The sequence below is a fragment of the Salvelinus fontinalis genome, chromosome 34, assembly GCF_029448725.1.
Source record: "Salvelinus fontinalis isolate EN_2023a chromosome 34, ASM2944872v1, whole genome shotgun sequence".
NCBI lineage: Eukaryota > Metazoa > Chordata > Actinopteri > Salmoniformes > Salmonidae > Salvelinus > Salvelinus fontinalis.
In genome coordinates, this window is record NC_074698.1 from 6,940,614 (window position 1) to 6,966,178 (window position 25,565).

The 25,565-nt window shown below is 45.2% G+C and overlaps 2 protein-coding genes across 2 annotated transcripts; both read right to left on the minus strand.

The window, feature by feature from the left end:
- Positions 1 to 19,996: 19,996 nt before the first annotated feature.
- LOC129832737 (DELTA-stichotoxin-Hcr4a-like) lies at positions 19,997 to 22,013 on the minus strand. The gene is made up of 3 exons (XM_055896734.1): positions 21,906 to 22,013; positions 20,971 to 21,107; positions 19,997 to 20,878 (listed from the first exon to the last, which is right to left on the minus strand). Exons 2-3 carry the CDS (start codon positions 21,072 to 21,074, stop codon positions 20,431 to 20,433), a joined length of 552 nt encoding a protein of 183 aa, XP_055752709.1. The 5' UTR covers positions 21,075 to 21,107; positions 21,906 to 22,013; the 3' UTR covers positions 19,997 to 20,430.
- A 722-nt stretch (positions 22,014 to 22,735) lies between these two features.
- On the minus strand, positions 22,736 to 24,560 carry LOC129832738 (uncharacterized). Its single transcript, XM_055896736.1, has 3 exons — positions 24,376 to 24,560; positions 23,932 to 24,045; positions 22,736 to 23,411 (listed from the first exon to the last, which is right to left on the minus strand). Exons 1-3 carry the CDS (start codon positions 24,543 to 24,545, stop codon positions 22,979 to 22,981), a joined length of 717 nt encoding a protein of 238 aa, XP_055752711.1. The 5' UTR covers positions 24,546 to 24,560; the 3' UTR covers positions 22,736 to 22,978.
- Between the last annotated feature and the right edge of the window lie 1,005 nt (positions 24,561 to 25,565).

Consider the following 25,565-nt stretch of genomic DNA (forward strand, 5'->3'; position numbering starts at 1 on the left):
CACCATTCTTTATTGCAGTCCTGCAAGAGTCCATTGAAGCTGTTTTACTCACAGAACATAGCTTGTGTGTTTCTGTGTGAGGTCAAATCAAATCAAATCAAGTGTATTTATATAACCCTTCTTACTTCAGCTGATATCTCAAAGTGCTGTACAGAAACCCAGCCTAAAACCCCAAACAGCAAGCAATGCAGGTGTAGAAGCACGGTGGCTAGGAAAAACTCCCTAGAAAGGCCAAAACCTAGGAAGAAACCTAGAGAGGAACCAGGCTATGAGGGGTGGCCAGTCCTCTTCTGGCTGTGCCGGGTGGAGATTATAACAGAACATGGCCAAGATGTTCAAATGTTCATAAATTACCAGCACGGTCAAATAATAATAATCACAGTAGTTGTCGAGGGTGCAGCAAGTCAGCACCTCAGGAGTAAATGTCAGTTGGCTTTTCATAGCCGATCATTAAGAGTATCTCTACCGCTCCTGCAGTCTCTAGAGAGTTGAAAACAGCAGCTCTGGGACAGGTAGTACGTCCGGTGAACAGGTCAGGGTTCCATAGCCGCAGGCAGAACAATTGAAACTGGAGCAGCAGCACGGCCAGGTGGACTGGGGACAGCAAGGAGTCATTATGCCAGGTAGTCCTGAGGCATGGTTCTAGGGCTCAGGTCCTCCGAGAGAGCGAAAGAGAGAAGGAGAGAGCATACTTAAATTCCCACAGGACACCGGATAAGACAGGAGAAGTACTCCAGATATAACAAACTGACCCTAGCCCCCCGACACATAAACTACTGACGCATAAATACTGGAGGCTGAGACAGGAGGGGTCAGGAGACACTGTGGCCCCATCCGATGATACCCCCGGACAGGGCCAAACAGAAAGGATATAACCCCACCCACTTTGCCAAAGCACAGCCCCCACACCACTAGAGAGATATCTTCAACCACCAACTTACCATCCTGAGACAAGGCCGAGTATAGCCCACAAAGATCTCCACCACGGCAAAAACCAAGGGGGGGGGGGGGGGGGGGGGGGGGGGGGGGCGCCAACCCAGACAGGAAGATCACGTCAGTGACTCAACCCACTCAAGTGACGCACCCCTCCAAGGGACGTTATGAAAGAGCACCAGTAAGCCAGTGACTCAGCCCCTGTAATAGGGTTAGAGGCAGAGAATCCCAGTGGCGAGAGGGGAACCGGCCAGGCAGAGACAGCAAGAGCGGTTCGTTGCTCCAGAGCCTTTCCGTTCACCTTCACACTCCTGGGCCAGACTACACTCAATCATATGACCCACTGAAGAGATGAGTCTTCAGTAAACACTTAAAGGTTGAGACCAAGTCTGCATCTCTCACATGGGTAGGCAGACCATTCCATAAAAATGGAGCTCTATAGGAGAAAGCCCTGCCTTCAGCTGTTTGCTTAGAAATTCTAGGGACAATTAGGAGGCCTGCGTCTTGTGACCGTAGCGTACGTGTAGGTATGTACGGCAGGACCAAATCGGAAAGATAGGTAGGAGCAAGCCCATGTAATGCTTTGTAGGTTTTGCAGTAAAACCTTGAAATCAGCCCTTGCCTTATATTTACATTTACATTTAAGTCATTTAGCAGACGCTCTTATCCAGAGCGACTTACAAATTGGTGCATTCACCTTATGATATCCAGTGGAACAACCACTTTACAATAGTGCATCTAACTCTTTTAAGGGGGGGGGGCTTAATAGCCTTAACAGGAAGCCAGTGTAGGGAGGCTAACACTGGAGTAATATGATCCAATTTTTGGGTTCTAGTCAGGATTCTAGCAGCCGTATATAGCACTAACTGAAGTTAATTTAGTGCTTTATCCGGGTAGCCGGAAAGTAGAGCATTGCAGTAGTCTAACCTAGAAGTAACAAAAGCATGGCATCATTTTGGACAGAACGTTTCTGATTTTTGCAATGTTACGTAGATGGAAAAAAGCTGTCCTTGAAACAGTCTTGATATGTTCGTCAAAAGAGAGATCAGGGTCCAGAGTAACGCCGAGGTCCTTCACAGTTTTATTTGAGACGACTGTACAACCATCAAGATTAATTGTCAGATTCAACAGAAGATCTCTTTGTTTCTTGGGACCTAGAACAAGGATCTCTGTTTTGTCCGAGTTTAAAAGTAGATAGTTTGCAGCCATCCACTTCCTTATGTCTGAAACACAGGCTTCTAGCGAGGGCAATTTTGGGGCTTCACCTTGTTTCATTTAAATGTACAGCTGTGTTTCATCCGCATAGCAGTGAAAGTTAACATTATGTTTTCGAATGACATCCCCAAGAGGTAAAATATATAGTGAAAACAATAGTGGTCCCAAAACGGAACCTTGAGGAACACCGAAATGTACAGTTGATTTGTCAGAAGACAAACCATTCACAGAGACAAACTGATATCTTTCCGACAGATAAGATCTAAACCAGGCCAGAACTTGTCCGTGTACACCAATTTGGGGTTCCAATCTCTCCAAAAGAATGTGGTGATCGATGGTATCAAAGGCAGGTCTCCTCTCGAAGGAAGAAGTGGCAGCAGCTGTGTAATCTACACCCTTATCTGGCATAGAAACGACTGTTGGGTGGATCTCTGTGTCTGTCTGGCTGGGTGGGGTGGGAAAGTGTGTTTGATGACCCTCTTCCTCTCTAAAAGTCAGGTCATCCTCACCCCCGCCCTCCTAGTGACCTCACCCACTTCCAGTGTCACTCTTCTGGTCCCAGTGGGTCAGAATCATAGAATTAGAATTTCTAGAATGGACATTCCCATGGTCAGAGGGCATACTGTGTGTCCATTCTGTGAACTATATGTGTATGGTCATAGCACACCTTACCATGCAGGACCAGCCAGTTAGAGCTGGCCATTTCTGCAAGGACCCAATATGCAGAGATCTCATAATACATGCAGATATCTACATCAGCGGCTGGCTTCCCACCTCTCCTCCTTTTGCCTTTGCTAAGGTTTTTGCTCCAACACCCAACCATTGTGAGGTGTGTGTTTGTGTCAGCGGTTGTAGGGGTCATTAAAGAGACATGAGCTTCAGTAGGCAGATGATTGGGTAACGATTGCGCTCATAGCCTAGAAGCTCAACAAGCCACCCTCACAGCAGCTGTGAGAGAATACAGCAGAATGGGGCTGTCTGTTAACATCCCAAAAACAGAGGTCCTATATCAGGTAATCTGATCCTCCACCTGCACCACCCGCATTCTCCTTCTCAGACTCCTCACTTGCCATTGTACCACACTTTGAATACCTTGGAAGCTGTTTTTAACAAGAGCAACCTGCACCTAGACACCAATGTTGCAGTCTACCAGGCAGTGTGTGTATCTACAGTCCTTTATGGATGTGAAACACGGACAGTCTTCAGTCGACACTTAAAATAACTGGAATCCTTTCACATAAAACGCCTCCAACGCGTTTTGAAAGTGACCTGGCAGGACCGTGTTTCACACTTAGAGATCCTACAAAGGAAACAAAAGCAGGAGCACTGAGGCGTCCATCACACACCAGCAGCTTAGATAACTCGGCCATGCCATCCGGATGCTAGAGGACCGCCTTCCTGGAAAGATGCAGTACAGACAGCTACAACTGGGCCGTCGCACTGGGCAGAAAAAGCACTCTAAAGGATCCCTTGAAGACACTCACTAAAGAAGTGTGGGGTAAACTCTGCCTTCCTAAAGACTGTTGCCACGGACCATTCCACATGGCGTGGGCTTTTCCATCAAGGTGTGCAGTTGGCTGAGGAAAAAAGGACTGAACGGGCCATTGTGTGCTCTGACTGTGGCAGACATTGCATACCACATCAGATTATACAGTCTTCAGCAAACCCACAAGCAGTGGTGGATGTCATCATCAAATGCGATGGACTACCTTAAGCAAAGTAAGTAAGGAGTCATTTAAGAGGCTTGCTTGGCTAAACTACTTGAAAAAAGTGATTTCTTTCTTCTTGCAAGACATTGCCCTCTAGAGGTTAGTCTCTCAAATAACATTTCAAAGCTATTCCATCCAGACGTTCAAAATTATTGATACTTATTGACACTTAAATTAATCTCATTTATCTTAAATTTGCAAATTTCTTTAAAAAAAAGAAGTAATTTAACAAAGACTGAAATCCTTTGAAACGCAAAGATACTTTGGGTCTGTGTTCAGTCCCTCATTCATTCGATTCAAGATTATTACAAAATATTAGATACATTTTGATACATATACCAAGTATATCTAAATTCCTGGTTAGTGTAGTTAACTATTATGTCATTAAACATACATGATTCATCTGAATCCCAAACTAATTAGATGCAAATAATGTAAGCAATTTGAGATAGTTCTCTGAGCACATCTGTCTTTCACAAAGTACTCAGTTCACTCTGACATAATAGGCCGTCACGAGTGGAATCTCAGCGGCAGACCAACTTTAGTAACATCCTGTACATTCTCACCTGTCCTCCAACAGACAGAAAAGTACTAAGTGCTGCCCATACTGCTGTCCCAGTTGCTCCTGCTGCTCCTACTCCAAACCTTCTTCCTGCCATTCCTGCTGCAAAACGAGACACCCCAGCTGCCCAAACTGCCCCCATCAGAGCCCCTAATGTGGATTCTGCCTCAAGCATAGGTGACATCTTCTGAATGGCCGCTATCGCTGCACTTCCAGCAGCCCAGGCACCCAAATACATTTTACCTGCTCCATCATAGTGTCACAGATCAATCAATAACAACACTCCAAAATAACCAATCCCAACAGCTGAGTTGTCAACACTCCAGTGAAGATGCCTTAAATCGAAACATAGCTTGCGTTTGTGGATTCTAGTGTCTCTAGGAGCAACTCATCTGCTAGATAGAGGGAGTGAGAACAACATTTTCTAAAAACCTTTTGATTCTTTGTTCTTCAAAACTACATAATCAAACCAACTGTACCCTTAACAGTACTCTTCATACAGAGATCTTATTGTGTATCCTTTGATCATATAACAGCAAAAACAAAACACTTGATATGAGATTAATCTACACGCATAAACAATAACAGCATGATGTTAAAGGGCAATTCCTCCTCTTTTCAACATCATTTTCATCATCTCCAGCACTGAACCAGTGTCTACATACACTACATGACCAAATGTCGAACATCTCAAAGGGAGGAAGGCTTTCCACTAGATGTTGAAACATTGCTGCGAGGACTTGCTTCCATTCAGCCACAAGAGCATTAGTGAGGTCGGGCACTGATGTTTGGTGATTAGGCCTGGCTCGCAGTCGGCGTTCCAATTCATCCCAAAGGTGTTTGATGGGGTTGAGGTCAGGGCTCTGTGCAGGCCAGTCAAGTTCTTCCACACCGATCTCTACAAACCATTTCTGGAACTCGCTTTATGACATTGTCATGCTGAAAAAAGAAAGGACCTTCCCCAAACTGCCACAAAGTTGGAAGCACAGAATCGTCTAGAATGTCATTGTATGCTTCACAGGAACTAAGAAGCCTAGCCCGAACCATGAAAAACAGCCCCAGACCATTATTCCTCCTCCACCAAACTTTACAGTTGGTGCTATGCATTCAGGCAGGTAGCGTTCTCCTGATATCCGCAAAACCCAGATTTGTCCGTCAGACTGCCAGATGGCGAAGCGTCATTTATCACTCCAGAGGACTCGTTTCCACTGCTCCAGTGGTTTACACCACTCCAGCCGACGCTTTGCATTGCGAATGGTGATCTTAGGCTTGTGTGCGGCTGCTTGGCCATGGAAACCCATTTTATGTGCTGATGTTGCTTCCAGAGGCAGTTTGGAACTCGGTAGTGAGTGTTGCAACAGAGGACAGGCAGCACTTGGCTGTCCCAATGTGGCCTACCACTTTGCGGTAAGCCATAGGAAGCTTCATGAAGTAGTTACTTGAAATACATTTCAATTAACAGGTGTGCCTTGTTAAAAGTTAATATGTGGAATTTCTTTCCTTCTTAATGCGTTTGAGCCAATCAGTTGTGTTGTGACAAGGTAGGAGTGATATAGAGAAGATAGCCCTATTTGGCTAAACACCAAGTCCATATTATGGCAAGAACAGCTCAAATAAACATAGAGAAACGACAGTCCATCATTACTTTAAGACATGAAGGTCAGTCAATCCGGAAAATTTCAACAACTTTGAAAGTTTCTTCAAGTGCAGTCTCAAAAACCATCAAGCGTTATGATGAAACTGGCTCTCATGAGGACCACCACAGAAAAGGAAGACCCAGAGTTACCACTGCTGTAGAGGATAAGTTCATTAGAGTTGATTGCAGCCCAAATAAATGCTTCACGGAGTTCAAGTAACAGACATATCACAACATGAACTGTTCAAAGGAGACTGTGTGAATCAGGCCTTCATGGTCGAATTACTGCAAAGCAACCACTACTAAAGGACACCAATAATAAGAAGAGACTTGCTTGGGCCAAGAAACATGAGCAATGGACATTAGAACGGTGGAAATCTGTCCATTGGTCAGATGATTCCAAATTTGAGATATTTGGTTCCAACCGCCGTGTCTTTGTGAGATGCAGAGTAGGTGAGACGATGATCTCCGCATGTGTGGTTCCCACCGTGAAGCATGGAGGAGGAGGTGTGATGGTGTGGGGGTGGTTTGCTGGTGACACTGTATGTGATTTATTTAGAATTCAAGGCACACTTAACCAGCATGGTTCCCACAGCATTCTGCAGCGATACGCCATCCCATCTGGTTTTCACTTGGGACTATCATTTGTTTTTCAACAGGACAATGACCCAACACACCTCCAGGCTGTGCAAGGGCTATTTGACCAAGAAGGAGAGTGATGGAGTGCTGCATGAGATGACCTGACCTCCACAATCACCAGACCTCAACCCAATTGAAATTATTTGTGATGACTTGGACCGCAGAGTGAAGGAAAAGCAGGCAACAAGTGCTAAGCATATGTGGGAACTCCTTCAAAACCGTTGGAAAAGACTTCCAGGTGAAGCTGGTTGAGAGAATGCCAAGAGTGTGCAAATCTGTCATCAAAGCAAAAGGTGGCTATTTTGAAGAACCTAAATAAAATATATTTAGATTTGTTTAACAACTTTTTTGGTTACTACAGTATTCATATCTGTTATTTCATAGTTTGATGTCTTCACTATTATTATACAATGTAGAAACTGGTAAAAATAAAGAAAAATCCTTGAATGAGTAGGTGTGTCCAAACTTTTGACCAGTACTTTGACCGGTCAACCCACGGTTGAAGTATATATATATACTTTTTTTGGTAGGGGGCCCCTACTGGTCCTGATGGGCCAAACAAAGCATTGTTACGGGCTGCCAAACGGTCCCCAGTTTGCTCTGCCATGATATACATCTATACCTTTGGTTTCCCATCCAGGTGTTTAACCAAGCCCAATCCTTCTAAGCTTTGATATTTGCCACTGACTATTACCATTGTGATATCTTGAGAATGATTCTTGAGAGATCTCCACTTAATGCCACTCAATTCTCCACTCAATTCTCCACTCAATTCGCTGTTGCTATTGAAGTCATTCCAAAGGGTAGGTTTATATAGCAAATTAAATTTGACCATACTTTATCACTCATAACATCAATGATGCTATTTAGGCCTTTATCGCATTTGCGAGGTCATCAACTGATATAGCTTCAATTCAACCCACGGTCCAACTAAAAATATACACTACAGCTGACAACTAAACCAAAAACCAGACATTGTTTTTTTTATTGGAATTTGGTTATGCTTCGTGATAACACATTAGGGAATTCAACAAACTTTTCGCTGGCTTTTTGAGTTCACGAAAATGGATCGCTCCTACAGCCAGTGAGTCAATTGGCCATGGCTTGCTATATAAAGCAGGTAGACAGGCTTCGAGGCATTCAGTTTGATTGAACATTAGAATGGGCAAAACGAGTGACCTAAGCGACTTTGAGCGTGGTATGATCGTCTGTGTCAGGCGCGCCGGATCCAGTATCTCAGAAACAGCCGCCCTCCTGGGCTTTCCACGCACGACAGCGTCAAGGGTTTACCGAGGATGGTGCAACAAACAAAAAACATCTAGTCAGCGGCAGTCCTGTGGCTCAAAACAACTCGTGGATGAGAGAGGTTGAAGGAGAAATGCAATAATCATGCAAGCTAACAGGCCACAGACAGACAAATAACGGGGCAGTACAACAGCACAGGGGTGTGCAGAACGGAATGCTGCATATGCACAAAGGAGAGTAGTTGCACCTTTTAATAGTTGTTTTTCCTATTTCGATCATCATGATGTATTTTTTTTTTTTTATTATTTTTTTTTTTTATCCCATTTTCTCCCCAATTTTCGTGGTATCCAATCAATGTATTTTGATCATCATGATGTGTCCGCAATGAAGATCTATTGATTACATCGGATGTAGATTAACTTGACTTTTTTCCCAATTTGACTCAAGAGGTATGGTTGTGTTATTATTTGTGCAGGCAGTCGTGTTCTTTTGATCATGTGTTATCATGATATTTATGATGAATGTATTTGCTGTTCTGAGAGGGCATCTACATTTTGAAAATGCATTTAGTGTTATGCAAAAACACCCCAGAGTTCCGTGCCTTGTGTACACTCTTTTGAAGATCGACAACATTGTTCAAATAATGCCGTGATACGTCTCAATGTACAGATTAAAGGGAAGCGATTCAAGTCAAGTGATATAGAAGAGACTTCTCCCGGCCTCATCGTTTCCTAGATCTACTGCTGACATAGGCTGACATGTCGCTGGCGGCTGTTCTCTTCTCTTCTCCCTGCTCCCCTCCCTGGGAAAGGACCAGAGCGTTATGCTACAAAGCAGGATCAATAAGTTAGCCCGCTGACTTTGATAAACAACCCGAAACAACAATAGATTTGACGTTTCATTAAGAAAGGTCAACTCAGACATGTGTATTTGATTGTTGATTCAATTAGACCATGCCCGTTCGAAAGGGCGTCTTTCTGAAAAATATGAAGTTACTTCTGAATGTTTTGTCAAGCTAGCTGGCTCAGCTCATTAATCATCTCATCCATATGGTGTACACACCCCTCTATGGACCCGTTCACTTACGTAACACCAGTCATATCTGACATATACTTGGATTCATTTATGCTTTTCAAGTCCTTTCATTTCACATTGGTGGGATAACCTAAAGGCAGAAGAAGCTTAGTCTGTAAACACATCCAAAAAGATCCAACGATGTGTTTGGATGCAATATGCAAATGATGACATTAAGGTTACCAATTGCATTAGGGAACTAAATCTGTGACTAAATAGGTAGGTACAAGATCACAAACGATGTATACATAATCTGGGTATTTGCATTGCAATGCGAGTTCAGCCATAATTGGTCTGTGGGATTGTGCCCTATTTATTCTGGTAATAACTGGATCACCGGCTGTCTCATGGTGTGTGTGGGTCAGGATCGGGATGGCCTGAACTCGATAGAATGGGCAAACGGCAGTAACTGCAGTCAAAACACAGTGGAACAAACCCAGAGTACAGTAACTTCACCTAGTAACAGAAGTTACTGCTGTTTGCCTTGGGTTTTATTTGGATTTTGTAGTTACTGGAAATTTGACACTCTACAGTATTTTCTCTGAAACTGAAGATAATTGAACCAGGGCACAAGATAAAACAGATACTACAAAACCTGATTTCGGTCTTAACTCAATTTGGACCAAATGTGCAGTTACTGCATTTACATTTACATTTAAGTCATTTAGCAGACGCTCTTATCCAGAGCGACTTACATGTTGCTGTAAGTCTTTTTTAAGTATAAAATAAAGTCTACCAAATGCATTCTGTTGGTGCAAAACGAATCCGTATCTAAAGTTACTTTTGGATGAATACCGCATTGATTATATATTGATAATCAACTCCACCGTTGGATATTTGCAGCTTAGTTTATTTGATAGCTTGCATTGTGGAAAGCGATAGCTACTGTAGTTATTTAGTAGCTAGCTAGTCGATGATGCTTGGTCAGCTAGCTCTGGTCTACTACTGCAAGAGACATCTAATGGCCTACTGCAGTTTGCAGTTGTACAGTAGTGTCGGTGGAGGCTGCTGAGGGGAGGACGGCTCATAATAATGGCTGGAATGGTGCCAATGGAATGGTACAAAACACATCAACAACGTGGTTTCCATGTGGTGGACACCATTCCATTGACTCCATTCCAGCCATTATTATGAGCCATCCTCCCCTAAGCAGCTTCCAGTGTAGACCTATGACCCTATCATTCTTGTTTGCATGTCTGGACATACACGATTTGGAGGAGGGGGTAGGAGGGGAGGGAGTGGCGTGTTTGTGAGTGAAAGAGCTAGAGGACATCCTGCAGATGGGCTGACTAGCTGACAGAGAGGACTGAGTGGCAGAGCATGTCCACTGGGCACAGACGTCAGTTCAACGTCTATTCCATGTTGGTTCAACGTACTTTCATTGAAATGATCCGGAAACAAAATTGATTCAACCAGTGTGTGCGCAGTGGGGGGGGGGGTTAGGTTGGGGGTTAAAAGAAGAAAAAGCCCACGCACAGAACAGAGATGGGATGGGCAGTGGTTTGTATTGATCTCCTGTCTGTCTTGCTGTCAGAGGATCAGTCCCAGACAGAGAGCTGGCGTTCGTCATTTAGCCAACGTGAGGATGAGAGAGCTATGGAAATACATAGCAAAATATTGAATATAACCTTTTTGCTTAGTTACGTGCAGATTGTGTGTCTATGTTTAAATGTAATTCAGTAAATGGCCTACACAAGCCACTAATTAGTCATTGTGAAATGTAGTGTATTGGCCTTACAATAAGGGAGGGCAGAGGAAAGGCAGAGAGAAAGAGAGATGTTACTCATCCCCAATATGACAAGTTGGCAGAACACATAGCAACCAAAGGGAAACAGATTTGTTTTATTTCATAGCCCTTTTACATGGACTCTGGAAAACAAAGATACTCCCAGCAGGGTCAGAGTCTATGTCTGATAGAGAAAAAGAGAGAGAGAGAGAGAGAGAGACCCTGTGATCGTGAAAATGAAAATACAGAGATGGCTCAAGGCAGACCCAAGTCAGCACATTCCAAATGCCCATTAATAACAGTGTTTTACAGAGAGACCACAACTGCACCCCGCCTGCAGTGCATTTCGCACCAGAGACCATGCTTCTAGCGCTCTTTGAAGTCATCATGGCCACATTCTCCAATCGCGGCAGCAGCTTCTCATTGGAGTCGGGCTATGCTCAGCAGCCTCCATGGGGAACTTCAACTCCTCATGCTCTGATACGGGCATGTCCATGATTTCCGGGAGGTCTGGAAGTGTGTACACAGGGACCGGGGGTAAGGGGATTGGCATTTCCTCCACTACAGCCTCCTCCTCTGCTGGTAGGGGCCGATTCAGCTCCATGGGTGGGGGCTTTGGCTCTTGAGGTGGTGGAGGGATGATCTTCTGTGGCTTCTCCATGGATGGTGGGGCTGGAGGAGGCAGAGGAGTGCCTGGGTACGTACCTGGAGAGGGTTGCCATCCTGGACGAGGCCAACACCAAGCCAGAGCAGTAGTTCAGGGTGCGGGGGCTCAGCCATGTCAAGGTCGACACCAGGGACATCAGCACCCATCGACGAGCTCCGCTCCAAGGTATGTTCCTTGTAGGTTTACTATCATGGCCAAAACATGCATGAATTAAGATGGAGAAAACTCACAAATACTGATGGATTTTGTTGTGTTACTGTACATAACATGAATATAATTTGTGTGTGCTGGTCGCCTTTTTTCATTAAACTCCCTGTAACCTGGCCGCCAGCCAAGACCTTTACAATGCACAAGATTAACTAGAGCATCTGCAATTTGTTTCTGCATTTACTGAGCGCTGATGCATTCAATCCATATTGTGACATACGCAAAATAACATTGGCGTCATGCCAAACTACTTCATGGTGAAATTGAAAGGTGTCTCCAGTGGCGGGAGATAATCTAACCTGAAACCTGATACTTTTCTCTGTGTGAAGTTCTTGGCAACCAGCACTGTGGTGGCTGAATTGGCCCTACCGGTGAATAACACCGAACTGGCTTCAGAATCCAGTGAGTCTAACATATAAGCCATTAGCAATTAGTTACCATTTTTACTCAAGATTGACATGAATATTTCAGGAATGAATAAAACAACATTATTCCATAGCATTACAATTGCTGAAATGTCAGATATCATAGATATATTTATATTATAATTTGATCAACTGGAGTCCAAACTAAGTGTCAACCACAAAGTTTGAGAGTGAGTTTGGTCTGCGCCAGTCTGTGGAGGCTGACATCGGGGGCTGAAGAGGATGCTGGGAGAGATGTCCCTGGCCAGGAGCGACCTGGCGATGCAGCTGGAGGACCTGAAGGAGGAGGTGGTTTACCTCAAGAAGAACCATAAGAAGGTAGATCTCTTAGTACTGTAGGGTAGCCTGGTCCCAGATCTGCCTGTGCTGTCTTGCCAATTCCTATGCTGATACTACTGTAATGTTGTTGTTGTTGATGTTGTTGTTGTTTCCTAGAAGACCATGTCATTCTGTGCCACGATGAGTGGTCAGGTGCAGGTGGAGGTGGACGTGGCCCCGGGCCCAGGGCCTGAACACTGTCATCACTGAGATCAGAGAGCAGCACCAGAGACACCGAGGCCTGGTTCAAGAACAAGGCAAGGGGACAAACACACAGACATATATTACGTCCCAAATTGCACGCTATTCCTGTAGGGTGCACTACTTTTGACCAGGGCCCATAGAGCTCTGGTAAAAAGTAGTGCACTATGTAGGGAATAGTGTGCATTTGGAAAGCATACATAGTGTATGACTACAGGGATCTGAATACATAACATTTCAAGATTATTATTTCTATTTAAGAAATAACAGTATGCTTTTTTAATATTATGTTTTTATATCATATATTTTATATATGTCTTATACGTTTATTCATGAGTTAATGATTTTGACCTGTGTGTGTTGGTTCCCTCAGGCTGAAGTGTTGCAGCAGGAGGTGAGCTACAGTACTGAGGTCCTGCAGACCACCAGTGTAGAGCTGAAGAGCTCCAGGACCGAGGTCCTGCAGACCACCAGTGTAGAGCTGAAGAGCTCCAGGACCGAGGTCCTGTAGACTACCAGTGTAGAGCTGAAGAGCTCCAGGACCGAGGTCCTGTAGACTACCAGTGTAGAGCTGAAGAGCTCCAGTACCGAGGTCCTGCAGACTACCAGTGTAGAGCTGAAGAGCTCCAGTACCGAGGTCCTGCAGACTACCAGTGTAGATCTGAAGAGCTCCAGTACCGAGGTCCTGCAGACTACCAGTGTAGATCTGAAGAGCTCCAGTACCGAGGTCCTGCAGACTACCAGTGTAGAGCTGAAGAGCTCCAGTACCGAGGTCCTGCAGACTACCAGTGTAGAGCTGAAGAGCTCCAGTACCGAGGTCCTGTAGACTACCAGTGTAGAGCTGAAGAGCTCCAGTACCGAGGTCCTGCAGACTACCAGTGTAGAGCTGAAGAGCTCCAGTACCGAGGTCCTGCAGACTACCAGTGTAGATCTGAAGAGCTCCAGTACCGAGGTCCTGCAGACTACCAGTGTAGAGCTGAAGAGCTCCAGGACCGAGGTCCTGTAGACTACCAGTGTAGAGCTGAAGAGCGGCCAGTCCACCGCCAGAGACCTGGAACTGGAGCTGCAGTGTCCACATTCCATGGTAAAGTCACATTCCCAACACAACCGATGTAGAGTTCCATGGTAAGGTGGCACACCCAGCACGGAAGACTAAGAACATCTTGGATAGAAGCACTTTAGTTTCTCATTTACCTATGACATTATAAGACTCTCAGTTTGGACCGTATTACATCATGCATCATGTTACTCATAACAAAGAGGCCTAAAGAGTTTCAAAACAAGCCACAAATGATTTTTACAGTACCAAGGATCATTTCAGCTAAAGATATCACAACTCTTGCCCCTTACTTGTCTGCTGTAGGGATTGAAAATACATCTATTTGGAAAATAAAATGCAAAATGACCTACAGAAAAAAGTGTCCAAGTCAGACCTAACCAAAAAGGAATGAAGAATCAGAGTTCAGCTCAGTTTTCACTGTGTGTCTGTGGCCCTGCCCTTGTAGAAGGTTCTATGGAGGGGAACCTTGCGGAGATGGAAGCTTGCTACGGAGCTATGAGGATGAGCCTACAGGCGTCAGTTGACAGGTCTGGAGAAACAGCTGACCCAGATCAGGGCAGACACAGAGCGCAGCTCCCAGGAGTACCAGGCCCGGCTGGACATCAAGGCCGCAGGCTGCTGAAGGGAGGAGACATTGGGTGAGCTGACCTCTCAACTCTAACCCCTTGACTCTCAGTACGACATCAGTCCTCCTCCTCTCTGATGAAGGCTGTCTTGAGGATATTGTGTCCTTTCAAATCTGTTATCATGAGATTTTGGTTCATTGTACTGACATTTGGGATTTTTCAGAACTTTCTCCTCCTCTTGTCTCCTCGTTTTTGTTCAATGGCAGCTAACCATCAAGTTAGATGTACCTCTATATATTGTGCCCAGTATTAGTTAGTGTCACGATCGTGTGGCGGATTAACGGACCAAAATGCAGCTTTTGGAAAATAAGCCATCTTCTTTTATTATAACACGAAGATGAACACGACACAAAAACACTTTAACAAAACAACAAAAACGACCGTGAAGCTACAAACGTTGTGCACAAACATACAGGCTACTAACGTTCTTACATAGACAATTATCCACAACCAATGAGAGCCTATGGCTACCCTAAATAAGGCTCCCAATCAGAGACAACCGAAATCAGCTGTCTCTTATTGGGAACTCATTCAGGTAACCATAGACTCTCCTAGATAACTAACCACCATAGACAATGCTAAACATCTACACTCAACACAAAACCATATACTATACCCATTAACCCCTTTACCAAATAAACACCCAAAACAACAAAACATAAACATTCCCCATGTCACACCCTGACCTAACTAAAATAATAAAGAAAACAAAGAATAATAAGGCCAGGGCGTGACATAACCCCCCCCTTGAGGCGCGAACTCCGGGCGCACCATACACAGTCTAGGGGAGGGTCTGGGTGGGCTCCCCTCCACGGTGGCGGCTCCGGCTCTGGTCGTAGTCCCCTCGTCACCACAGTACCTAACCACCTCCTAGGCTTTCTCCAAACGACCCCCCTCCACATTAACCCCATTGCATTAAGGGGCAGTTCCGGACTAAAGGACAGTACCAGGGTAAGGGACAGTACCAGGATAAGGGGCAGTACCAGGATAAGGGGCAGCTCCGGACTGAGGAATGGCAGCTCCGGACTGAGGGACTGCAGCTCCGGACTGAGGGACTGCAGCTCCGGACTGAGGGACGGCCCATGGCTGGCTGACAGATCTGGCTGCTCATGGCTGGCTAACGGATCTGGCTGCTCATGGCTGGCTAACTGATCTGGCTGCTCATGGCTGGCTGACTGATCTGGCTGCTCATGGCTGGCTGACGGATCTGGCTGCTCATGGCTGGCTGACGGATCTGGCTGCTCATGGCTAGCTGACGGATCTGGCTGCTCATGGCTAGCTGACGGATCTGGCTGCTCATGGCTAGCTGACGGATCTGGCTGCTCATGGCTAGCTGACGGATCTGGCTGCTCATGGCTAGCTGACGGATCTGGCTGCTCATGGCTAGCTGACGGATCTGGCTGCTCATGGCTAGCTGACGGATCTGGCTGCTCATGGCTAACTGACGGATCTGGCTGCTCATGGCTAGCTGACGGATCTGGCTGCTCATGGCTAGCTGACGGATCTGGCTGCTCATGGCTGGCTGACGGATCTGGCTGCTCATGGCTGGCTGACTGATCTGGCTGCTCCTGTCTGGTTGGCGGCTCTGGCAGATCCTGTCTGGTTGGCGGCTCTGGCAGATCCTGTCTGGTTGGCGGCTCTGGCAGATCCTGTCTGACGGACGGCTCTAGCGGCTCCTGTCTGGCTGGCGGCTCTAGCGGCTCCTGTCTGGCGGACGGCTCAGTGGGCTCATGGCAGACGGGCGGCTTTGCAGGCTCATGGCAGACGGGCGGCTTTGCAGGCTCATTGCAGACGGATGGCTCAGATGGCGCTGGGGAGACGGATGGCTCAGATGGCGCTGGGGAGACGGATGGCTCAGATGGCGCTTGGCAGACGGGCAGTTCAGTCATTGCAGTGCAGACGGCAGACTCCTGCCGGCTGAGGCGCACTGTAGGCCTGGTGCGTGGTGCCGGGACTGGTGGCACCGGGCTGGGGACACGCATCTCAGGGCTAGTGCGGGGAGCAGCAACAGGACGCACAGGACTCTGGGGACACACAGGAGGCTTGGTACGTGGTTTAGACACTGGTGGTAAAAGGCTGGAGACACGCACCATATAGCTAGTGCGTGGAGGAGGCACTGGTGGTACTGGGTTGGGGCGGGGAGGTGGCGCCGGAAATACCGGACCGTGCAGGCGTACTGGCTCCCTTGAACGCCGAGCCTGCCCAACCTTACCTGGTTCTATGCTCCCCGTCGCCTGACCAGTGCGGGGAGGTGGAATAACCCGCACCGGCCTATGTAGGCGAACCGGGGACACCATGCGTAAGGCTGGTGCCATGTACGCCGGCCCGAGGAGACGCACTGGTGACCAGATGCGTTGGGCCGGCTTCATGACATATGGCTCAACGCTCAGTCTAGCCCGGCCGATACGTGGAGCTGCAATGTACCGAACCGGGCTATGCACGCGTACAGGAGACACCGTGCGCTCTACTGCGTAACACGGTGTCTGCCCGTACTCTCGCTCTCCACGGTAAGTACAGGGAGTAGGCGCAGGTTTCCTACCTGACTTCGCCACACCCCCTTTAAGGCCCCCCCCAAGAAATTTTTGGGTTGTACTCACGGGCTTCCAGCCTTGTCTCCGTGCTGCCTCCTCATATCGCCTCCTCTCGGCTTTCGCTGCCTCCAGCTCTTCACGAGGGAGGCGATATTCTCCAGGTTGATCCCAAGGCCCCTTACCATCCAGTATCTCCTCCCATGTCCAGAAATCCTTTGTGGTTAGGTCCTGTTGCCGCCTTCCATGCCGCTTGGTCCTATGGTGGGTAATTCTGTCACGAACGTTTGTAGCTTCACGGTCGTTTTGTTGTTTTGTTAAAGTGTTTTGTTCGTGTTCATCTTCGTGTTGTTATAATAAAAGAAGATGGCTTATTTTCCAAAAGCTGCATTTTGGTCCGTTAATCCGCCACACAATCGTGACAGTTAGATAAATGCTCCCTAATGTTCTGTTGTAATGCAGTGTGAGTCATTACCTGGGACAGCCTCTAGGTGGCAGTCTTTGAAAGCAGATAAAGATGGCTCTCAGCACTTCACAGTAATACAGAGCACTGGGATAACACAATAAATTGGTAACGTTAGTTCAGACCATGGAATGTTTTAGCAGGTGAAGGTGCATTATTATCTTGCCAGTGTTATGTGTAACACCAGAGACAGGAGAATGTTCAGCTCTAATCAACTGATTCTCCTCAAATCAAAGAGTAAAAGTACAGGAAATCAGCAGGGACTTAAGCTGACTACCAAACGACTGCTGTGATACTGGCTTATGTGCTTTGGCTGTTTTTAAGGAAATGTACTAAATGCCAAGCATACTATTGTATGAGTCTATGCACACACACACACACACACACACACACACACACACACACACACACACACACACACACACACACACACACACACACACACACACACACACACACACACACACACACACACACACACACACACACACACACACACACACACACACACACACACACACGAACAAACTCACGAATGTAGTCACGCACGCCCGCACGCCCGCACCCACACAAAACACAATCACATACAACACAATACATGAAAGCATGCATAAGTATATGCAGGTGTATGAGTGAATACATGTGGGAGATTGAAAGAGGGAGAATGTGAAAGGAGTGAGGGAGTTTATCCTCTTTCAAAGATGTAACAGACAAAAAGCCCTGCTTAGCGCTGCCGAGTGGCCCCATCTGTTATAGGCGCCAGTGCCTGTCGCTGTTTCAATGCACCACTCAACAACGCTTCTGAGATTGAGCCTAAATAGAGCTAGTTTATGCTTCTATCTTATGTAAATGCTACAGCGGGAAGAGGAACCTTTGATCAGGGCCTCTTTGTGGCGGTAACCAGTTAACGCAGCTAAAGCAGAATGAATCTACCGCGCGGGGGGAAACAGAGTTAGAAATGCAGAGTTGGAATTGTAAGTGGATTTGCTGTTAGAAACACAATAACATCTGGCTGGGATGTGATTGAAGAGCTTCTGCAGCGTTCTCTCCTAGCAGTACCCTCATTTTCACAAGGTTAATGATTGCATCCCTCCAATCGTAGCAGTACTATTAGCATAATAAGTGTGTACTCTATGTGTGTAAGTCACTCCCATTGTGGGGCTGGTGCAGTATTGTTGATGGTCTGATAGCTTTTCAAGAAATACCCATGCCTCTGCCTATAGGGCTAGGGAATTAGAATTAGACTGTAAGTAGAAGTGATAATGGTTTCATCTCTGTGTTGGTATTTAGTGAATGATAGCTGTTAGGTTGAAGAGACTTCCTATTCACTGGCTGTCATCTCCTCCGTCAGGCCCTCGAAGCAGTCGGCAGGCCTACTGTTCCTCTCAAGAGCCTTTCAAATGCTACATTTGTTTTCAATAGAGGTTTAATATTGACATGGTTGTGCTTATCAAGGGTTACTGTATTGCAAACTGTGCATTACGCCTTGAAACATTTTAGGAAAACACGTTGTGGTGGAATTTGGGTGTGCCAGGCATGGCCATTCACTACAACTCTATGAGTCACTCATCTTGCTACAGATACACTATAATTTAGCTGATTACAGGTACACTCTACAGACTAAGCCCTGTCTAAGCCGGGGGGGGGGGGGGGGGGGGGGGTTCTACTAAGCTACAGCATATGGAATTGTTTTAAGAAGGTCACGCCAAGGATAATTTCCTGTTTGATACCATTTTTTTTTAAAGACAAGAAATTACATGTCTTACATACTGCACATAACCAGTGGCGTGAAGTAAAAAATGCTTAAAAGCACTACTTAAGTCGTTTTTGGGGGTATCTGTACTTTACTTTACTATTTATATTTTTGGCAACTTTTACTTTTACTTCACTACATTCCTAAAGAAAAGAATGTACTTTTTACTCCATACATTTTACCTGACACCAAAAAGTACTCGTTACATTTAGACAGGGAAACATTTCTGTGGCTTAACCAACAAGGTTCCTAACTCTTTTATTCGTATTTACAGATGGCATACAAGTTTGTTATTAAGGCACATAAAAGTTCACATGTTCGAGAAGGCATTTCTGCCCAAAAAACGGTTTTTGGTAAAACATAGTTTAAAAGTTCAAACGGCTCTCCTGTGAATTCGGGACTTATGACTCGCCTAGTTTCCTGAATCTCATGAATCGGGTCACAAATGGTCCAATTCACACACTTATCAAGAGAACATCCCAGGTCATCTCTACTGCCTCTGATCTGGCGGACTCACTAACCACAAATGCTTTGTTTGTAAATTATGTCTGAGTGTTGGAGTGTGTCCCTGGCTGTCCGTCAATAAATAAACAAGAAAATTGCCCCATCTGGTTTGCTTAATATAAGGAATTTGAAATGATTTATACTTTTACTTTCGATACTTAAGTACATTTTAGCAATTCCATTTACTTTTGATACTTAACTATATTTAAAACCAAATACTTTTAGACTTTTACTCAAGTATTATTTTACTGGGTGACTTTCACTTTTACTTGAGCTATTTTCTATTAAGGTGTCTTTACTTTTACTCAAGTATGACAATTGAGTACTTTTTCCACCACTGCACATAACCTGCATGGTATGCAATGCATAATGTTATTCAGAAGTTGAAGACTTCATATCAGTATTAACTATCCATTAAAGGCCAGTATAATTTTCCTTCAGGGGCACTGTTGCATAATATTTCCAGGCTCAATCAATAGAGAGAAACTCATCATACACAAATAGCTTTAGCAAAATAACAACGTTTATTTCATAGACTAGTAATGCCATAAGAAGATACAGACAGAGACAGCTCCTGGCCATGTGTTGTTAAGTAAGCTATGCACCCTCGTCCTCTGGTGAGTCATTGTTTGATTTACATTTCTAGAGAAGATGCCAGTTGAAAGAGGACGCTACTGAGAGATGAACAGAACAGTGACTTCTACAGAAAAGAGCAGATATCGCTTCTGCCTGGATTCATAAGCAAACTAAACTGTGATCTTAAGCAGATTTACTGAAAGGTGTTGTCTTGAAATTCAGACATGTCAGCAACAAAACATACAAACAGTAGCAGTACGGCAGAATAGTAATATCTATTGGTGGATGGATTGGTTACAGAGGTACAACACAGCAGAGGTATACTGTAGTGCTGGTGGAGAGGGTGGAGGCTGGATGTTCCCCTTAGTGGGTCTGCTGGCTGGGAGTGAACAGCTTGTCCCATACCTCCACCTTCATGATGGCCCTGCCCATGGGGGACATGGTGGCCTTGATGTCCAGGTAGTTCCCTTCATAGGTGATCCCTGAGCCATTGGCTTCTTCTCTTATGAAACCTTTCTGGGTCTTTTCGTTGTACATCTCTTTATACAGTGACGCATCACAGGCTCGGCCCTTGTTGGAGATGCCCACGGCGAACCAGTTCTTGTAGATGTTGTAGTCCCAGGGCACACCGAACATGAGGGCCACCGTCTCGATGTAGTCGTTCCGGGACTTCTCAAAGAGGTCATAGGTCAGAACGCCATAGCTGCCCGTTGCCTTGGCGCTTGATTTGCTGAACGTGCAGACTTCGGTCTTCAGGGGGCGCACTGTGGGCTGGGGAGGGTGGTAGGTATCCCCACTCTCCAGGAATACCCTAGTGAGGACACACGCATAACGTTACGCTTTCAACATTTCCTTGAATGTACAGTGTGACAATAACAGTAGCTTGGTGAGATGTGTACTCACTTTGGGTTGATGAGACAGTAGTTGTTTGTGAGATTGGTGATCTCAATGGTGACATTCCTCCTGCTGCTCAGGTTAGCTACCACGGCCTCGGCTGACTCTGCCATTTTGGAGTGGTTCTGATATGTACCTCTTTAGTTCTATAATACAGAGACTAGCAGGGTTAAGCCTTTCAGTTAGACTGCTGTGCAGAGATACATGTGTGGTTGACCCCCTGGAATACCAAGAGGATCTGTATTCGTATCTGATCCAATTCTGTCCAAAAATGTACTGTAGAATACAGTTACTGTAAGTGTCCCTCTGAAAAGCTTCACTCTTATTACGACATGCCCTGCTCAGTGTCAAGAGGTTTTTCTCGGACTCAAATACAGTAGAGAACAGTTTTTTCAAATTTCAACAGCAATTTCTTCTCCTCTGTTGGCCGTTTGCCTGATGACACACGACACACACAGGTTTTAAACAGCCAGTTTAGAATGGGAGATGTAAGAAAAGCCTGGGAGCCTGTGTGTAATAAGGAAGATTTCAAGGCAGTTCTCAACAATAACAGAACGGCTGCTCACTCTGCTCGGCTCATTAGGAAGCCTGGCTCTTTAATTACACTACTAAGTAACCGTGCAATAACCCGTTTAGAGAGGCTAAACCTGGAGAAAATCATCTCCACTCTCATTTGCAGGGAAACGGTTACAAATCAAACGGATGTCCCACATGTAAACTGCACTAATAGATTCACATATGCCCAGTAATGAATCTCTAAATAGTCATCATACCAATGGGTACCGGGGGAGAACCAAATGGAAATACGATTTGTTTTAAAAATAGATCATGGAAAGGGATCAAATGTAGGTGGAATACTGTCACCCTTACAATTTCTATACAACCTCTAGTTCCACTTGTTCCAGTAATACTCAAAGTGGTCATGAAAAGGAGTAATATCTTACCTGTAAAAGACTCTCAGCGTGTTCTCTCAGCTCTAGAGTTTAGTTTAGTAAAAATGCACCCGAAAGGAGGGACCTTTTTTTTCAAACCAGGAAACCAGTTTCACTACCCTGTCGAACACCCTCAGAACCACCCCCCCCCCCCCCCAAACAAAAAAACACCCTCCTCCCACACACACATGTACCGTGTGGCACACACCGCCACCAATAGATCTAAAGTACAGTATAATGTCTATAGCCAACATTATGTTGTCTAGCTCTGTGGGAACGCGTCAGTACCACACCCTAATCTGGGTTGGAGCTGGCAGACCAGAACACTAGATGGTTCCTGGTGGATAAAGGCCCATTATGTAAGCAGGGAGCAGTCACTCTGCAGTATGCTCCGTTTCTCATGATGTACAGACATGTACAGACATGTGTGACTGGATGCTTGACTGACTTGGAGGAATTGGGTCATTTGTTGCAATGGCATTGTGCAACAGAGGCACTGAATAAGCTGAACAAGTAAATACATGCACCCCTGAAGCTATGGTCATCTCTTATATGGTGCAGTTCTACAGGACGATGGACAAGGCAAGAGACCAATAACCATATAAATCCTGACAGGATAATGATCATTTCTGAGCCAATAGTCACTGAATCACATGGGATTATTGTATTATGGCTAGTATAAAGTCCTTTTATGATTCATTAAACACTGACAGTTCTAGGAAACTGAATTCAATGTACAATCATTTATTCTTAATGGCAAATATTAATGATACATGAAACCGTTCAGTAGATCAGGTGTGTAAGTACATGTTAAAGGTTATCACTAAAACATCTTACACCAATTCATTGTTGAATGTTTTATTAAAACAAACATGTACAGTTGCAGAAAAAGACACCGAATCAAGTATTGTGAACAATTAGACAGTAATATCTTCCAGTTGATAAAGATTTATTAATTGGATAACATTAACCAGCTAAGTTGGTTGATTCGTTCATTATTATATTTAGTACATGATTATGTGTAAATATAAACTCTTTCCCTGCTGTGAGTTGGTAAAAGGGCTCAGCTACCAGTTTGTCTACCCTTATTTGTGCCCCATTTGATCATAGAGCTCCACCTTAATGATGGACTTCCCAACATTGGACATGGTGGCCCTCAGGTCTACGTGTTGGGCCTTGTACACCACCCCTGACCCACTGGCCTCTGATCGGACAAACTTGCTGAAGTCCTTCTCATTGTACATGTGGTTGTACAGTTGCTTGTCGCAGGCGCGTGCCACGTCGAAGACGCCCACCCCCAGCCAGTTCTTGTAGAAGTTGTAGTCGTAGGGCACGGAGAACATGATGGCCATGCGTTCTGAGCACACGCGGCTCTGCATGTGGAAAAGGTCGTAGGTCAGGACCCCCACGGCGCCCGTGGCTGTGTCGTCATCCTTGGTGAAGGAGCACACCTCTGTCTTGGCGGTGCGGACGGTGGGCTGGGGTGGGTGGTAGCAGTAACCACTGGACATATACACCCTGGGGGGGGGGGTTAGTAACGGGAATGAGGTGTCATTAAAGTTCAAATGAATTAGCTGAACATTCATGTTGCTGATAAAATGCTAAACCTTACAACTGGACTTAAAGTTGTGTGAAAATACACGTTTTAACTTCTACGGTCACTGTCCCTATACTTTTAGTCGTTTCACTGTTTCTTTCTTCCTGTCCAGCCACTCTGTGCTGATGGATGGAGTGTGAGAGCTGCTATGGATTCGTAAGCAACACAGAGTGAGCCAGCGTGCAGTGTGCAATGAGCCACATTGTGTCACTTCGTGATGGATAGGTGGATGTACTCAAAGCCACGTTACACATGAAAACCACCCATCCAAGAGAAGCCTGCCATAAAATATATTTACTCTGAGAAATTCCACCGAAAAGTAACAGACAAATAACAATCTGGGGATGGACAGCTGGTTTGTTATTTGGCTAATTCATTTATTTTCCATAGTGGTATACTGTATGTAATGTAAGGAGATTAGAGTATTGAATGCCAACATACTTTGGGTTGATGAGACAGTAACCGGTGGTGACATTGGTGAGCTCTATAGTACAGTTCCTGTTGGTGGTTAGAGTGGCTGAAACGGCCTCTGCGTTCTCTGGCATCTTGGCTGGTCTGAGAGAGTTAGAGAGGAAAAAGCTGTAAAGTGGTATTGAGATGTGTGGAAAGAGAGTACGTCTGGAGTGTAAAGATAATGACAGCTGAAGACATAATATTTCTCTCATGAGAGTAGCTTTGCCAACACAATCAAAATAACATTCATTAAAAATCTCTTTAATCTTCCCTTTCAAACTCGAACGTCAGAACGGTTTGCAGGCAGATGCGCGTTTCTAAAAGTCTAGGCAAGGTAGAAAACGAACCGTTCTGATCCCAATGCATCGCGTGCTAAATATTGTAGCAGGCAGAAGATGTGAATTATGATGAAGACAATGTAAAGATATTCACCTTCTATGTTCAGAAAACTCCAGTTGTGTCAGGCAGAGTAGAGTAGATTCGTGTTTCCCCAGACTGGTGGAGGAGAGGAGCAATTGGCTGAAGTCACACCTACTCTGATTACACTTTTGCGTGTTCGTGCACAAACACAGGTGTGGCACGGCACACAGAAAATGAGACATTCTTTTGAACGAAGAACAGGGAATACTGCATACCAATGTAATAGTTCTGACTTTTCTTGTATTTGCTGGTGTTCTACTGGCTACTGCTGGTTCTATTACAAATACCATGGGAGATATTTTAGATTCAAAATTAAGTGTAACGGATTTGTACCAATGAGACTGTTGTAACAAATGCTATCCATATAGCCAGCGCTACAATACTCATAGCACATTCCGGAGTAATGTGTTTTGTGCTCTGACATGATGAGGGAGAACAAATTGAAAACATTGCTGCTGCTGTCACTGCAGGTCTGGAAAAGATGTGGGTTCTGCATCTGTACATGTGCATGTACTGACCTGTAACAGATTCCTCACAGCCAGGTACCACCCTATCACAACAATACATCGTGACACATCCTTTGACACACCCCGGCTTCACAAGCCTCTCCCTCACTCACATTTGTCAATGGAAAAAGAAACACACCCTTCTTTAATTGTAAAAACTGAGCGGGGCAATAATTACTCAGCATCAATTGAGAAACCCAGTGGATACTGGATGTCCAAAACGTCTGCTGGTTATTGGTGGCTGGGAATGACAACTGAATGAACAAGAGCTACAAATGTGTGCTTTGGAAACACATGTAATTATCTAAGTCTCCATCCCAATTGGCAGCCTATTCCCTATATAGTGAACTACTTTTGAACAGATCCCTATGGGCCCTGGTCAAAAGTAGGGCACTGTAAATGGAATAAAGTGCCATTTGGGACACACTAAATGCTGTGAGATGTGCTGGTGTAATTGGACTGCTGCTGACTGCTGTAATAGTGCTGCCAGATTTCCGACTTCACCAGATGGCGCCAAACATGCACTTACAGTTTGAATGGTCAGCCTTATGGACAAACGGAACTTGCTTTACCAAGGTCGCAATGCTTTCAGAAATGCACCGCTGCTTCTGTGTTGTAATTTGACAATAAACCACACCTACCCCTTTGACCTTTCAATATCAGAAATTAACATTTATTCTTGCACAGATTTTTGAA

Bases quoted from the DNA above. Each gene is read 5' to 3' on its own strand.
- LOC129832737 (XM_055896734.1), bottom strand. From the start codon at position 21,074: ATGGCAGAGTCAGCCGAGGCCGTGGTAGCTAACCTGAGCAGCAGGAGG. The intron at 20,879-20,970 runs GTGAGTACACAT...TGTCCTCACTAG, and splicing joins TACTGTCTCATCAACCCAAA to GGTATTCCTGGAGAGTGGGG.
- LOC129832738 (XM_055896736.1), bottom strand. From the start codon at position 24,545: ATGTCTCATTTTCTGTGTGCCGTGCCACACCTGTGTTTGTGCACGAAC. The intron at 24,046-24,375 runs GTGAATATCTTT...TAACTCTCTCAG, and splicing joins GAGTTTTCTGAACATAGAAG to ACCAGCCAAGATGCCAGAGA. The intron at 23,412-23,931 runs GTATGTTGGCAT...CCCCCCCCCCAG, and splicing joins TACTGTCTCATCAACCCAAA to GGTGTATATGTCCAGTGGTT.